Source organism: Bactrocera tryoni, chromosome 3 (assembly GCF_016617805.1).
Source record: "Bactrocera tryoni isolate S06 chromosome 3, CSIRO_BtryS06_freeze2, whole genome shotgun sequence".
Taxonomy (NCBI): Eukaryota; Metazoa; Arthropoda; class Insecta; order Diptera; family Tephritidae; genus Bactrocera; species Bactrocera tryoni.
This window is the reverse complement of record NC_052501.1, coordinates 79,857,527-79,871,239: the sequence shown is the minus strand read 5'-3', so window position 1 is coordinate 79,871,239 and position 13,713 is coordinate 79,857,527. Positions and strand designations below refer to the sequence as shown.

At 35.9% G+C, this 13,713-nt stretch overlaps 2 protein-coding genes across 7 annotated transcripts in view; one reads left to right on the top strand and one right to left on the bottom strand.

The window, feature by feature from the left end:
* The window catches only part of LOC120771429 (synaptic vesicular amine transporter), a 58,230-nt gene that overhangs the window by 30,739 nt on the left and 13,778 nt on the right, over positions 1-13,713 (top strand). For all 6 annotated transcript variants that reach the window (XM_040099425.1, XM_040099421.1, XM_040099424.1 and 3 more), the window contains one exon: positions 203-830. In XM_040099425.1, coding sequence (XP_039955359.1) covers positions 221-830 — 610 coding nt within the window. In that variant the 5' untranslated portion in view covers positions 203-220. The remainder of the gene's footprint in view (positions 1-202; positions 831-13,713) is intronic.
* On the bottom strand, positions 8,234-9,228 carry LOC120771431. Its single transcript, XM_040099427.1, has one exon. It carries the CDS (start codon positions 8,947-8,949, stop codon positions 8,512-8,514), a length of 438 nt encoding a protein of 145 aa, XP_039955361.1. The 5' UTR covers positions 8,950-9,228; the 3' UTR covers positions 8,234-8,511.

The following is a 13,713-nucleotide window of genomic DNA, read 5'->3' as shown; positions in this document are numbered from 1 at the left end:
CCACCACGTATAACGGCACTCCCCAAACATACATTTTTTACTAGCCACTACCTACTAGCCACTAACCACTAGAAAAAATAAATTTAATCGGTTTAAATTAATTACAGCTCAAGCTATAAATTCAAAAAAAATCTAAACAAAATATCTACAAAACGTTATTTTTAATCAAGCACATTTTTGTTATCCGCTTATTTTTCCATAGTAACAAGCGGGTGGCGCAATGCAATCGACTGATTCTGGAGATGGAGCAAAAAACTTCAATCAGCACATCACCAGTCATTTGGCATCATCATCTGCAGCGGGACCAGCAACAGCAACAACAACATTAAACGACGCGTCCGCAGCCGCACAGCACAACCGAAGCAGCAGCACGGCCCAGCACGACACACCCAGCAGGAATCCCTTCAAGCAAGCACCGACTCCCCAGTGGAGCAGCGAACAGCAAAGATTAGTGCAGCAACAGCAGCTACAACAACAACCGAATGGCAGCAACAAACTTTACAACAACAGCGTACAGCATGCCAACGAAGCAGGCGCTGGCATTTTTGGCGTCGGTGGCGCGACAACAGCAACAACAACAACAGCGACGGCACAAGCCACACCGACACCAAACTCCCACACAGATCCGGCAGCAATCAAGACACCAGGACGACATTATATGACACCGCAACCACCACCGCCGGATCATTGCCGGCAGGAGGATTACCGCGCCGCCGGCTCGTGGGCCACGTTCAAGAATTGGATGATCGGCTGGCGCGGCTCACGACAACTCGTCTTGATCATTGTGGCCATTGCGTTGTTATTGGATAATATGTTGTTGACCACTGTTGGTGAGTACCAATATATATAGTAGAGATAGTCTTTCTAGTGTTAGTTAGCTAGCCAATTTATGCAGCGCCACATACATAATTGATGTGATTTCTTTTTATGCTCATCATTCATTGCGCACTTATTTATTTGCCTCCGCCAATCTGTCTGTCGGCGCACGTTAATTTAAGCAAATCAAATGCGTTGCTCAATCAGCTGGAAGTTGTCCATTTACCGTTATTCATTTACCGTTATTTCACTTTTATTTTCACTCTTGCCATTCGCCTTGCTGCCAAGTCATGAATAAAATACCACGCGACCTTATCTGGGGGGAGTGTTGTGGTTTACCGCAAGATAAGTACGAAAAAAAGGAATAATATTATCGCACCACTTAATGTAATGGATGTGCTGTCTTCGGAATTTCCTTTAGTGGCTCGTCAATTCTTTGATGCTTCGTAATTTATGGGTTTGCTCGCAGTCATTAACTTGATTTTCGCTACATATATTTATTTTAGAAGTGTTAAAGTTAATTTTAGATGGATAAGAATGAGCTCCCATTTGAGGTTATGTTTTATGGTTCGTGATTCGTTAAGATTTGAGGTTTTTATGTCTTAATACTTTATAAATTAATGTAGAAATGTAAGGTTTGCGAAACGCGTGGTATTATAATCGTTTGAGTCTTCGAAAGAGTCGACTTTCCGAAGTAAAAGATATAGAAATGAAGCATAAGTTCGGTTAAAAATCTGAAATAGAGCAGTGCTGTGAGTGGTAGAACTCGTAACTATTTTTGTTCTTATAACAGCTGTTGAAGATATTGGTTGCTCGCTAGGCTTAGTCCGGAGTGTTTATCAATTTAATCATATGTAAGTTAGTTTCTAAATATCAGTTTTGCCTATGGTAGCTTCCTTTAATTTTAAGCTGGGAGTAGTAGTATTAACTTCGGTATTGAAAGTCTGTATTATTGCAATAGGTCCCTATATACTACTTGGTCCTTCCATTGAAACGTAGGCGTCTTTACTTTCGTTGTCCACGCATGAATTTCGAATCGATGGAGCTTTCCGCTAGAGCACCGTCTTCCATGCTTACCACATGGCTGCATCAGCTTTATCCATATAGCTGTAGAGCTCATACAGTTCGTGGTATCATATTCTCGGGTACTCATCGCTCACGTGGATGATCCCACAGACATTACCGAGAACAGTGCTCTCGAAAGCTTCAAGTGCTTTCCCATCTCGGCTCCTTAACGTTCATGTTTCAGCGCCGTATAATAGAACGGAAAATAAAAGAGAATTTTGAAGTGTAATTTTTCAGTCGAAAGAGAAAGAGAGAGAGAGTTATCTGCTTCTCAATCGAGGATTTGAAATATCTAGGTGACGTCCAACGCCCCCTAACAAGAAGAAGAAGTGTTGATATATTGGTCTTTCATTTCACTACGGGCATTTTATTGGATCTATGTTCAATTAACTTTAATTCTCTCTCTGTCTTTCTACTTGATATCAGTAGTTCCCTACTGTTCTTTAATCATTGACCTAGGAGTCAAAATCACCCATTCTCATCTTATTATTTTTGTCTTCATCGGAAATATAGTCAGAACTTTGATAACATAACTCAAAATGTTGCAGCGATTTGACAGTCCTTGGTCCGATAAAAATCCGAGTCCGTTCCGGTTGAGTATACTTGAATGTTGTGGGAACGGATTTGATTTAATCGGAGTCGGGGTTTTCTTCGAAAGATGTATTACACACAGAATTTTGTTGTCCAAGTGGCAAACAACAGTTCCAATCATCCCGTCTTCACCATGTAGACCATTCTCTCTTTTCTTCTTAGGTCGCAAATACTGTTGACTTAAGTACTTGATTAAAATCACCTTCAGTTACGAGGACCTCCCAAGTAGAAGTACGAGTACATCCATCAAATGCTCAACCATTAATTTAATCCATGCGAGCATAATTTATTACTTTATTATTCAGGTTGGCGGGTGAAAAACGAATAAATTTAGTGTAAACGTAAGGTCATCGCATAATTTAGTGGTCCATAAGACGGCGTTAAGTTGATTTAGGATGTGATTTGATTTATGTGTGGTGGGGGCTCACTTGGCAAAAGTGCTCTCTACTCAGTAGTAAATTACTATCACTTTATAAATTTCGTTTTTTACTTGTTCCGATTGCTTTCATTCGTGAAATACTTTATTCTCCTAGTCAACGCTATTTGCACATTTTCCATTTCCTCTGCCGGTGCGTTCGTTATAACTGGGCTAGTTAAGAAACTATTTGCCAGTTTCTTACTTCCTCTATCCGCTGTCATTGTGCTTTGCCACTTCAAAGTTATTCTATCACTAGTGAGCACACAGAAACAAATCGCTTTTTTCTTCCTTTTTATGATTTCTTTGCTTTTATTTTATCTTACCACTTTGTATTGCCTGCTTTGAAGGCTTTGACATTGACTTCCGTATTTGTGGTGGCTTGTTTCAACAAGTTGCTTCAATTTAATATACAGGGATAATTACTGTATTAGGGTTTGTGGTGAAGGTACAGTGTTTTCTGAATAATTGAAATATTATTATTTATTTTTAGTTAAATTCTAGCTTTCATTTCATTACTTGTTGACTTAAGGATTTATTTCATAAAAAGTGAGACTTTCCTTGGGAACCTAGAGAACGTGTGTATTATGACTCAAAGGGTAAGAAGTTTAGTAGAGACAAATTTCCTGCCTTATGTCAGAAAATATTAATCAATTGAAAATATTTATGACTCAAAAAAGCTGCTCAGACAAGTGTTTGACTACGTTGGATATCGTACTAAATATAATTATTTTACAATGAGCCTAATAGTAGGCAACATTTTCACATTACCTTTGGCTTAAATAACTTCTGTATCACAAAAACTTTTCTTTTTCCAAATTCTTTTGTCTTTCCAATTTGAAAAAGCTACTCAGAGTAGCTCTATAGATGTTTGACTTCGATAGATCCATCTGATCTTTAGTATTGTTAGTTGATAATCAGCCCAATTATAGGCAACATTTTCACATAACCTTTGGCTTAAGCAAAATTATATTACAAAAACTTTTCTTTTTCCAAATGCTTTCCAATATCAAACATCTGAGAGTATTCCCAATACGAAAAAGTTACTCAGAGTAGCTCTCTAGGTGTTTGATTTCGATTGATCCATCTGATCTTTAGTATTGTTATTTGATAATCAGCTTAATTGTAGTCAAAATGTTCGAATTAGCTTTTTTCCTAAGCAAAATTTGTGTTACAAAAACTTTTCTTTTTCCAAATACTGCCTCTCGTTAGCCAATATCAAACATCTGACTAGATTTCCAATATGAAAAAGTTACTCAGAGTAGCTCTCTAGGTGTTTGACTGCGATAGATCCTATGTTTAGTATTGTCATTTGATAATGAGCCTAATGGTAGGCAACAATACCATATTATTCTTTTGCTTAAGCAAAATTTGTACTAAAAAACTTTTCTTTTCCCAAATGTTTTCGTCGCTCGTTGGCCATTATCAAACATCCTTTGTACTTGTGTTATGAAGAAGTTACTCAGTTAAAATCTCTGGGTGTGTGTCTTCGATATATTATTGGTTAAGTATTGATATTTTAAAATGCGCCAATTTGTAGGCAACATTTCTACATTAATATATACAATATTTAATATTCACTGTTTTCTTTCTTCAATAAAAACAACATTTTACACCAGAAATGACAACATCCTACTTTCCCTCAAAATCTTCAAACCACACACTGTGCCAGCTGCAAATGTTCACTTCACACTCACTTTCTACGCATTTAAATACTTTTAGACACGTTTCCTGTTCCTTTCTGCGTTGCTTCGCTCGGTAAATAGTTTCGAGAAGACATTTCTGCGCAGAAAGTTGAAAAAATTCGCAAGTTTTCACGAAAGCAATTCCGCTACGCCAAATGCTTGTAAAAGCATTAGCCAAGCTCCAGCCACTTGTTGCTTTGTCAGCGGCGTTTTCGTTTTACCCACATGCTTACGCACAAAAGGAAAAAATCACAAATACCTTCAAACGTTTTTCCACCCAACACTTCGCTATGAATTCGTAATGCCAGCCACTTGAGCCATTTTCTCTGCCATTCGCTACGCTCCAACCACACCAACTCTGCCTCGTTCTTCATATTATTATCCTGTCGCCAATGCCGATTTCAATGCATCAATTCCACTTGAATGCGAACGCCATTGTTGTTGAACCTTAGTTTGTGTTGTTGCACGAGTGTTTGTGTGTGTAGGTGTTTTCAGTGAATTGGCTGCACTTGCTTTGTGTGGCATTGAGGCGTTCAAGTGTTGCCAAATGCAAACAGTGTTCATACAATCGCCCGCCGCCACCGCCCGCAAACTGTCCAAACCACCGGTCTGACTTCCCACCACCTCTCTCAAATCGCCACTTTCCCCCTCTCTGGCTGTCCGCACTTAAGTAGCTGACCATGGCGCTCTTACAGCACTGTCCGTTTCATTATGTCCAACCACTTGACATAAGCACTTCACTTTCCGATTCGATTTACTGTCACGACAAATGAACTGCCAACACCGGATTTGTAGGGTTCGAAATGCCTTCACCATGCCTTATAATATGGGTTTTGGAGCGCGCTATGTGGAAATTTCTTTATATATACATTTATAACGGTAAGCAAACATATGTATAAAGATACGTATTTATATTGGTTTAATTGATTTTCTCACCCCACCGGGCCTCAGCGCCCTCATCTATCTCCAACGACAGCTTGAATATACGCTTGCTTGACTCAGGGCGTCGACAAAAGTGCGTGAAACGTTAATAACGCAGACAAATATCACTTCAAGTTTGATTAACGCAGCTACTGTGCTGTGTTGGTATGCATGTTTGTAGGCCCAATTGAGGTTTGGTATAATTGGTCTACCAATTATGTGGTGACTGCAATTGATTTCATTTGCTTTGCTGTCGATTTGTCTATGTACAAGTGCTTTTGGCATTACAGCGCCGAAGTGGCGTGCTGCTTTAGATCGGAATCCACTCTTTCTCATTCTGGTAGTTTATTTTTAGCTCCAGCAGAAATTGCCGGAGCTCGTTTATGTCATAAGCTTTGGTTTAGTTACAAATGTAGAATTTTATGAAACCTGGATAAGTTATAGAAACGAGCGTGTTCCTACATTGCTTCACCCTACCGGAACCGACTCTCTAGCTATGTTCTATGAATTCTACAATTTTCCTGTGGTTTTATTTACCTAAATTAAAAAGTTCCCGCAACTAACAGAGCCCTTACGAAGAGAATATGGTATTAAAGCAAAATATGGTTTATACTTTTCTAATAACATAGAAATCCCAAGATTTTTGGCAAGGCAGAAAGTAGAAATTGACTTTACTTCATGGAATCTAACCAATTTTCTACATAAGTAAAAGTTCTTTACCCTTCTTTAAACTCCGGGTCCGCGACACAAGGAGCAGAAGGTGAAAACTCATTTTCTTCTTCTTAATTGGCGTAGACACCGCTTACGCGATTATAGCCGAGTTAACAACAGCGCGCTAGTCGTTTCTTCTTTTCGCTACGTGGCGCCAATTGGATATTCCAAGCGGATCCAGGTCCTTCTCCACTTGGTCCTTCCAACGGAGTGGTGGTCTTCCTCTTCCTCTGCTTCCTCCGGCGGGTACTGCGTCGAATACTTTCAGAGCTGGTGTGTTTTCGTCCATCCAGACAACGTGACCTAGCCAGCGTAGCCGCTGTCTTTTAATCAAAAGGGGGGTCTCTCATCCGAGGCTGGTTATACCTATTCACTGGGGGTGTTTTTTACGTGGCGGGTCCCAAACCCAGCGCACAACCCTATGCAGGGGATGTTTCGCCTTCTCACTTTAGCTCGCCTTCAAACGGACCAAGGATACTTGGTCAAAGACCGGAAGTAGTGAGCTGCTTGAGCCATGTGTAAAAGAATCGTTTCTGGCCACTCCCAAGTGAATGGCGATCAGAAAACTTTCCTCACTTGCGTGAACTTCTACACATAACTCCATCCTCCAACTCACTTTATTTCCAAGGAATCTATCCAATTTGTTGGTGTTGTTTTTGTTCTAACAGACACCTAGTCCCCGTTGGGATGGTAAGGGTTAGCCAAGTTGTCGTCGACATCATCTAACGGAAGACCTAAGAAACGTGCTGTCTCGACGGGGTCTCACCAAAAAGAGAGTGGTGTTAGATAAGTGGGGTTGGTGGTGCTTGCAAAGAGTTGGCCAATGTCATAGGACATATATTAGATATGTCGAGGAAAAGGTCTTTAACTCTTCTTCAAATTCCGGGTCCGGGACATAAGGGCGAAATAGCTAATTGCACTTTGCATTTTCCGAAAAGGCGTTGAGACAGTTAAGCGTGAGATGGAATGTCTTAAGGACAGGCTGTACCGCCAGGATCATGTTCAAGGATACGGAAGGAGAAGACTGACTTAGTTACAGGTCACAACTTACTGACTTCGCCATTAATTTTCGCGAAAAACGTTGACCTCGTATGTCGTACAAGACTTCGGTATATTCAACTAAATCTCCTTTACAAAGAATTGGATTACAAAGAAGATAAATAAATCCGCTAACAAAAAGTACTCAAGCAGTTAAGAGTAAGTTAAGCAAGATAGTCTGACTCACATTGTGTCCTAAGTAGTAAAACAGTGTTTTTTTAATTTCGAAAGATTATTATAATAAAAGCTTTATTGAGCACAAAATTTCAAAATTGAGCCTTACTCCAATATATATCTAATAAATATACGAACAAATCAAGCGTTCAGATTTTTTTTACCAATAGATCATATTATATAATAACCTTAAAAGTACAAATCAAAAATAATCAAAAAAAATTAAAATCAACTTTTAAGACTTACAATCTAACTGAGTCAAGCATTTTGCAGGGCTTAATTAATTAAATTCTATGCATTCATACTATTGTGTAGTCGAAAAAGTCTTTTCGTATTTCTAATCAAACTTCAACTTATTTTTATGATATTTATAATAATAAATAAATAAGCAAATATGTACCATTTTGGTCGAAAAACGAACTAATACAGCATCGTCTTCGTAAACTTCACAAATTTTATTGGTGGCTTGCGTGGCACTCTTCCCTTTTTTATAAAAAAATTTCTAAATATAGCGAATTTCTTTATTATTGTCACTCATTTTTGCACAGTTGTAACTTTTTTTCAACTTCCTCATATTTTTTTTTTGTTTTAATGAAGTTTAAAATCTCACCTTCCCAACACTACATATATGGAATGGCACAATGTAATTGGTAACACTTGGGATATACGACTACAACGATATCTATTGACAAATACGAAAAGACTTTTTCGACTACCCAATATTATAATAAATAAATTAAATATTTTTTGATTTTTTTTTAATATTTAAATTTTTAAATAATATTTCAAAAAATATTTTATAATACTTGTTCGAATATTTTTTTAATATTAAATATTTTTTTTTAAGTTGTTAAATACATATAAGGTCATGTTTCCAATTATAATACTCAATAGCATATAAAATCTCCTACTTTTGCTTTAAAAATTCAAAAATCAATATTAAAAAAATAATCCAATACGCTCCTCAAATAGTTAAATTCAATTATATAACTTTCATGATGATTTTCAATTTCCATATTTTTTTTAACTTTCTACTTATTTTCACTAAACATACAAATGGCTCAGCCTATATGCAACATAAAAAAAATAACTCTTTTACAAATCACCAGCAACTTTCGCGCCTTGCAACTCAGCTATATCCACAGTTTCTGCTTTGTCCAACGTCCTTCTACCCTCCTCCCCTCTACGCTGCACACGAACCTGCTGTTCTTGCTCCTGACCCGTCAGACCCTCGCCTTCAGCGGCAGCTTCTGCCACATTTTCATTTAAATCTTCCTGCAAGGAGCTCTGCCGGTGTCTGGCGCCACCCCCGGCACTGCTGCCGGCGCCACCACATGAGAAATATGCATTGATTTGCCGCTGCAGCGCCTCCTTATTCACGCCCGTCTCCAGTATTTGCTTATGTATCATGTGACTATAGCGCTGCTCGAAACTGCGTTGATGTGGTAAAATATCGGGTACCGTCGAGCGACGCTTTTCGGGACTTGAAGTGGCGCTGCTCAAACCGCCATCCTCCAAGCTGTCGTCCGACATGATTTCGCGCTCGCTCCCTCTTGCTGTGGCTCTCTTTGCTATTATATTTATTTTATTAGCTGCGATTAGCACTTTATTATTATTTATTGATTAATTTTGTTGTTGTTTTTATTGATTTTAATTATTATATTTATTTGTTGCTTTTCTAGCAGCGACGTTTGCTGGCACTTTTATTATTCTTGTATTCAAAAAGTTCAGTTTTTAACTTCGCGTTGCTTTCACGATTGTCGTCCGTTCGTAGACACGGCGAATACTCGAATAAACCGTAATTTTCTAAGAACAACACATTTGTTCTGCAAATGAAATCCACTAAAACAACAAAACAACAAATAATGACAATGTCCTTCCCTGCAACTCAAACTATATAAATATAAGCGCTTTTGTTGCGCATTTTGGACAAGTCATGCGGTGGCAGACATATACGGCACATACCAATATATGTATATACATATGTATGTGTGTATGATGCATTATAGTCCTAACTAAGGCATAATAAAGCAACAACTAAGTTTGACGCGCAACAATGAAGAGACAAATTGCCATTTCATTGATGACGAGAAAAGGAAAAGCAAGAAACAAAAAAAACGTTAACTTCGCTGGCGCTGAAGCCATAATACCTTTCACAAATAAAAAATTTCTATAGAAGAACTTAATTTTGATCGATCAGTATTGGAAGTATGATAATGACAGAGTTATGGCAACTATATACTATAGTGACATGATCTGAACGATTTCTCCGATGTCTTGACAAATTTATGACAAATTTCGTGAAGATATCACGTCAAATGAAAAAATTTTCCCTACAAAAACTTAATTTTGATCAGTCAATTTGTATGGCAACTATTGCCAAATAAGCAGCTTCTTGGGAAGAAAAAGAGGTGTGTAAAATTTCATACAGATATCTCGAAAACTGTGGGCCTAGTTCACGTATATACAGACTGAACAAATCAGCTGGCGGCACTGGCTTTTTATACTTTTGCAACATGTTGCTACAAAGTAGAATAGTTTTGTTCACCTAACCAATATATGGGTTACCTTAATAAAATCGGGCGAAAACTAGTCCTAGACCCTAAGCTCTTCCTAACTTTTTTATATATATGCTTTATAAAGTATTCGACGTTTCTTTTTGTGTATTACAAATTCCATGGCTAGCTTAATGTAACCTATGCAGGGTATAAAAAGTTCAAAGAAGAACAATACATATGCGACGACTTATAATTTCAACGTCGTACGCGTATACCCGCGCGACTGCATACAATTGACATATGAAATATTAAAACGTATTCGTACGTTTGTATATACATATGTATACACATATACATACATATATAGTATGTTTGCATATTAAATTTAGGCTATATGGGGCTTATAAGCCTGAGTCCATGTATACAAGGGTGCATATAGAGTGAAGTATATATGTGCGTGCATACGCCGCGCCGTCAAAATTAGTTTCGAAAAGGTCACCCAACTTTTGCACTTAAAATAATGGAGAAAATCGAGCAACAGCACGCATTCAACAGCCAATGTTGGGTGACTCACAACCGCGTTGCTTGATTTATACCGGGTGGCAGTTGTGTCGAGTACAAGGCTGCACGTTCAAAAGAAAATTGGAAGAAATATGATTTTATGCAAGCGGAGTCCCTAAACGATTTCCGTACTATAAACTTAAAAAATAGACACTGGGGCTTCTTCTACTACTTTTTTCAACCGCTTAAACAATTATGAATTGTAATTTCGTCAATTTTCATCGAAATATACATATTTTTGTGGACAAGTTACGACTTGGCTTTTCCCCCGAGTTGTTATTAGCACAGAACTGCTTCTGTCAGAACATGTTCAGAAGGTTGTAAAAATTCCCTTCATTTATTTATAACGCGCTTGAGCAGAAAAAGAAACGAAACTTTGAGGAACACCTTTTTAGAAACACGGACACACTAAAATTATCAAACACACATCCTAACCATCATTACCACCCCCTGACATGGTCAGAGTCTCACGCCCGACTCCCTAATTACCAGCCAAATAAACAATCAACAAGCGCTGCCTACCAGCTTAAATTGTCGTCAGTGAAGTACTATGTAACTAAACTTTACTTCTACAACAATAAAACAAACAATAAAAGCAACAATAAAACAAACAATAAAAGCAACAATAAAACAAACAATAAAACCAACAATAAAACCGACAAAAAGCATACAACCATCAAAATTACGACAAAAATATGAAAGTCAGTGGCGACAGTCGATTTATTGCTTTTACCTTTTGCAGTTTGCTTATTAAAATTATATTTTTGTTTCACCCATAGTTTTGTTTAGCCTACCTCAAGGCGTTGCGGCTTTGCATGCCAATTATTTATAACATTTTGACGGCTTTCGAAATTTCGCAGCTGCTTGAGAGCGTGTTGCCATAGGCGAACAAATCAATATGTTTATTCTTAGCTATAAATGTTGAGTATATGCGCTAAATATAGACCGTTTCATAATAATTGGTTTGCACCTGTACCCTAATTGAGATAACACTTTCTAATGTTAGGTTTCTAATGTTAATTTTCAGTACTAGTATACAGAATAGTCCCATTTTAACTAGTTGTTGACTAGTTGAAACTATCAAATTAATAACTTATATAAAATTTGTAGGTTTTATATAAATTATTTAAAACATAAAGAGCGTATGATCGATCCATAAAAAAATTTTAATGAAATTTCCTCAAGACAAATTTAGTTAATTTTTTCACATTTGGCGCGATAGTGCAGTGTTTGAACACGATATAGTCGTCGAATGGCAGTCAAGAGCAGGCAGTAGGCCAAATTTAACAAATATTATAACAAATCATATAAACTGATTACATACAAATACATAAGTAGCTCATTTTAATATAATGTCCTACAGGGTCTTCAAATACTCATCACAAATCTTTGACTACTTTTTGTCATGATTTTGAGTTTCATATATTTTCTTGTATATGACAGCCTACATATTAGTTTACATACAATACACATGCATATGGGTGAATGTGCACAATTATATTTATTTTATACATACATATGTCTATGATATTATGCCCAGTGAGGTAACTCATACGCCTCAGGGTACAATGTTGAAAATGTACACAGCGGACAAGCTAACAGATTATACCTGTGAGAAGCAATATATCTGATAGGTATGATAGATAACTAGTAGGTAGTTAAAGTAAGTTAATAAGAATTTACGGTTAGGTTACCGTTTTCAAAAACTGATATTTTCAATTTTTTTTCAAAATCATTTTTATTCAGTTTCCAAAAACACTTTTTTTTTTCAAAAACAATTTTTTCAAAAACATTTTTTCCCCAAAATTATGAGTTAGGCAAAGTTATGTTAGACTAGATTTAAATATGTTTAAAAATAGTTTTTGAAAACGGTAATTATAGTAAGTTAATAAAAACTGATATTTAGGTTACGGTTTTCAAAAAGTGTTACTTTAAACATTTTTTTTCAAAAACATTGTTTTAAAAAAAAAATAAAAAACTTATCGTTAGGTTACCGTTTTCAAACACTGTTATTTTCAAAAACATTTTTTTTTAACATTTTTTTCTAAAACTATTTTTTTTTTCAAATTTTTTAATATTTTTTGATTTTCAAAAGCAAATTTTTTTTTCAAAAAATTTTGTGAAGTTCATTCTGTTTTTAACCCGATATGCTATAAATAGGTCTCAGAGGCTTAATCTTATTTTTAACAACAATTTTGTTTTTCAAAAGAATTGAAAATTGAGTTATTTTTTTTTAATTTGAAAAAAATTATTTTTTAAAAAAATGTTTTGAAAAAAAAATGTTTTTGAAAATGTGTTTGAAAACGGTAACCTAACGATAAGTTTTTTAATTTTTTTGAAAAACAATGCTTTTGAAAAAAAAGTTTTTAAAAATAACAGGTTTTGAAAACCGTAACTTAAAACTCAATTTTCAACTCTGAATTTAAGTTACCGTTTTCAAACATATTGTTTTAAATAACTTTTTTTTCAAAATTTTTTTTTTCAAAAATTTTTTTTTTCAAGAAGGATTTAATTTTCAAAACATTTTTTTTTTAAGATTTTTTTTTTCTAAATTAATTTTTAATAACTCTACGTTTTTGTTTTTCAAAAATTTTGCGTGGTTCATCCTGTTTTTAACCCTATATGATAATAAATAGCTGATAAATAGTTCTAACCCTACAATATACACAATACTTCGCCAAAAAGTTCTTTAAAAACCTGTAAAAATATTCGAAAAGTGTAGTGATATCTTGCCAGCATTTTAGAGAATATCTCCATCGTTTCCAGAAGGTCACGTCAGCTGTATAATCACTTTAGTTATTTACAAGCCACAGAAAAACAAACAATCTACAATAAAATAACTGAAGAAGACCTAAAACCTGTGGCCATTTGCCGTCATCTACAAGCTTTTAAGAATAATTTGAACTATCTTCGGAGCTCTACAATATAGTACTAATGGCTAGAACCTTAAAACAATTGAGCCAGTTCATCAAAATTTGGAAAATTCTTGGGTGGCAGGATAAGAAACCTGAATTCAGATACTTGTACAATATTTTATAAAAGCACACAAAGCTCTTCTAACCTATTTTAGCAATAAAGACACATAACCCTATAATTGTATGTACTATTACTGCATTCTATGTACATGCATACATATGTATACTAGTGTCTGACCTCTAAGCCTTTTTCCTGCGGTATTGCGCAGTAATTATCAAGACAATAAAAGATTTTAATTCACTTTTGACATGATATCAATCAT

What these genes read in the sequence shown, in the direction of transcription:
- LOC120771431 (XM_040099427.1), bottom strand. Translation starts at nt 8,949, where the DNA reads ATGTCGGACGACAGCTTGGAGGATGGCGGTTTGAGCAGCGCCACTTCA.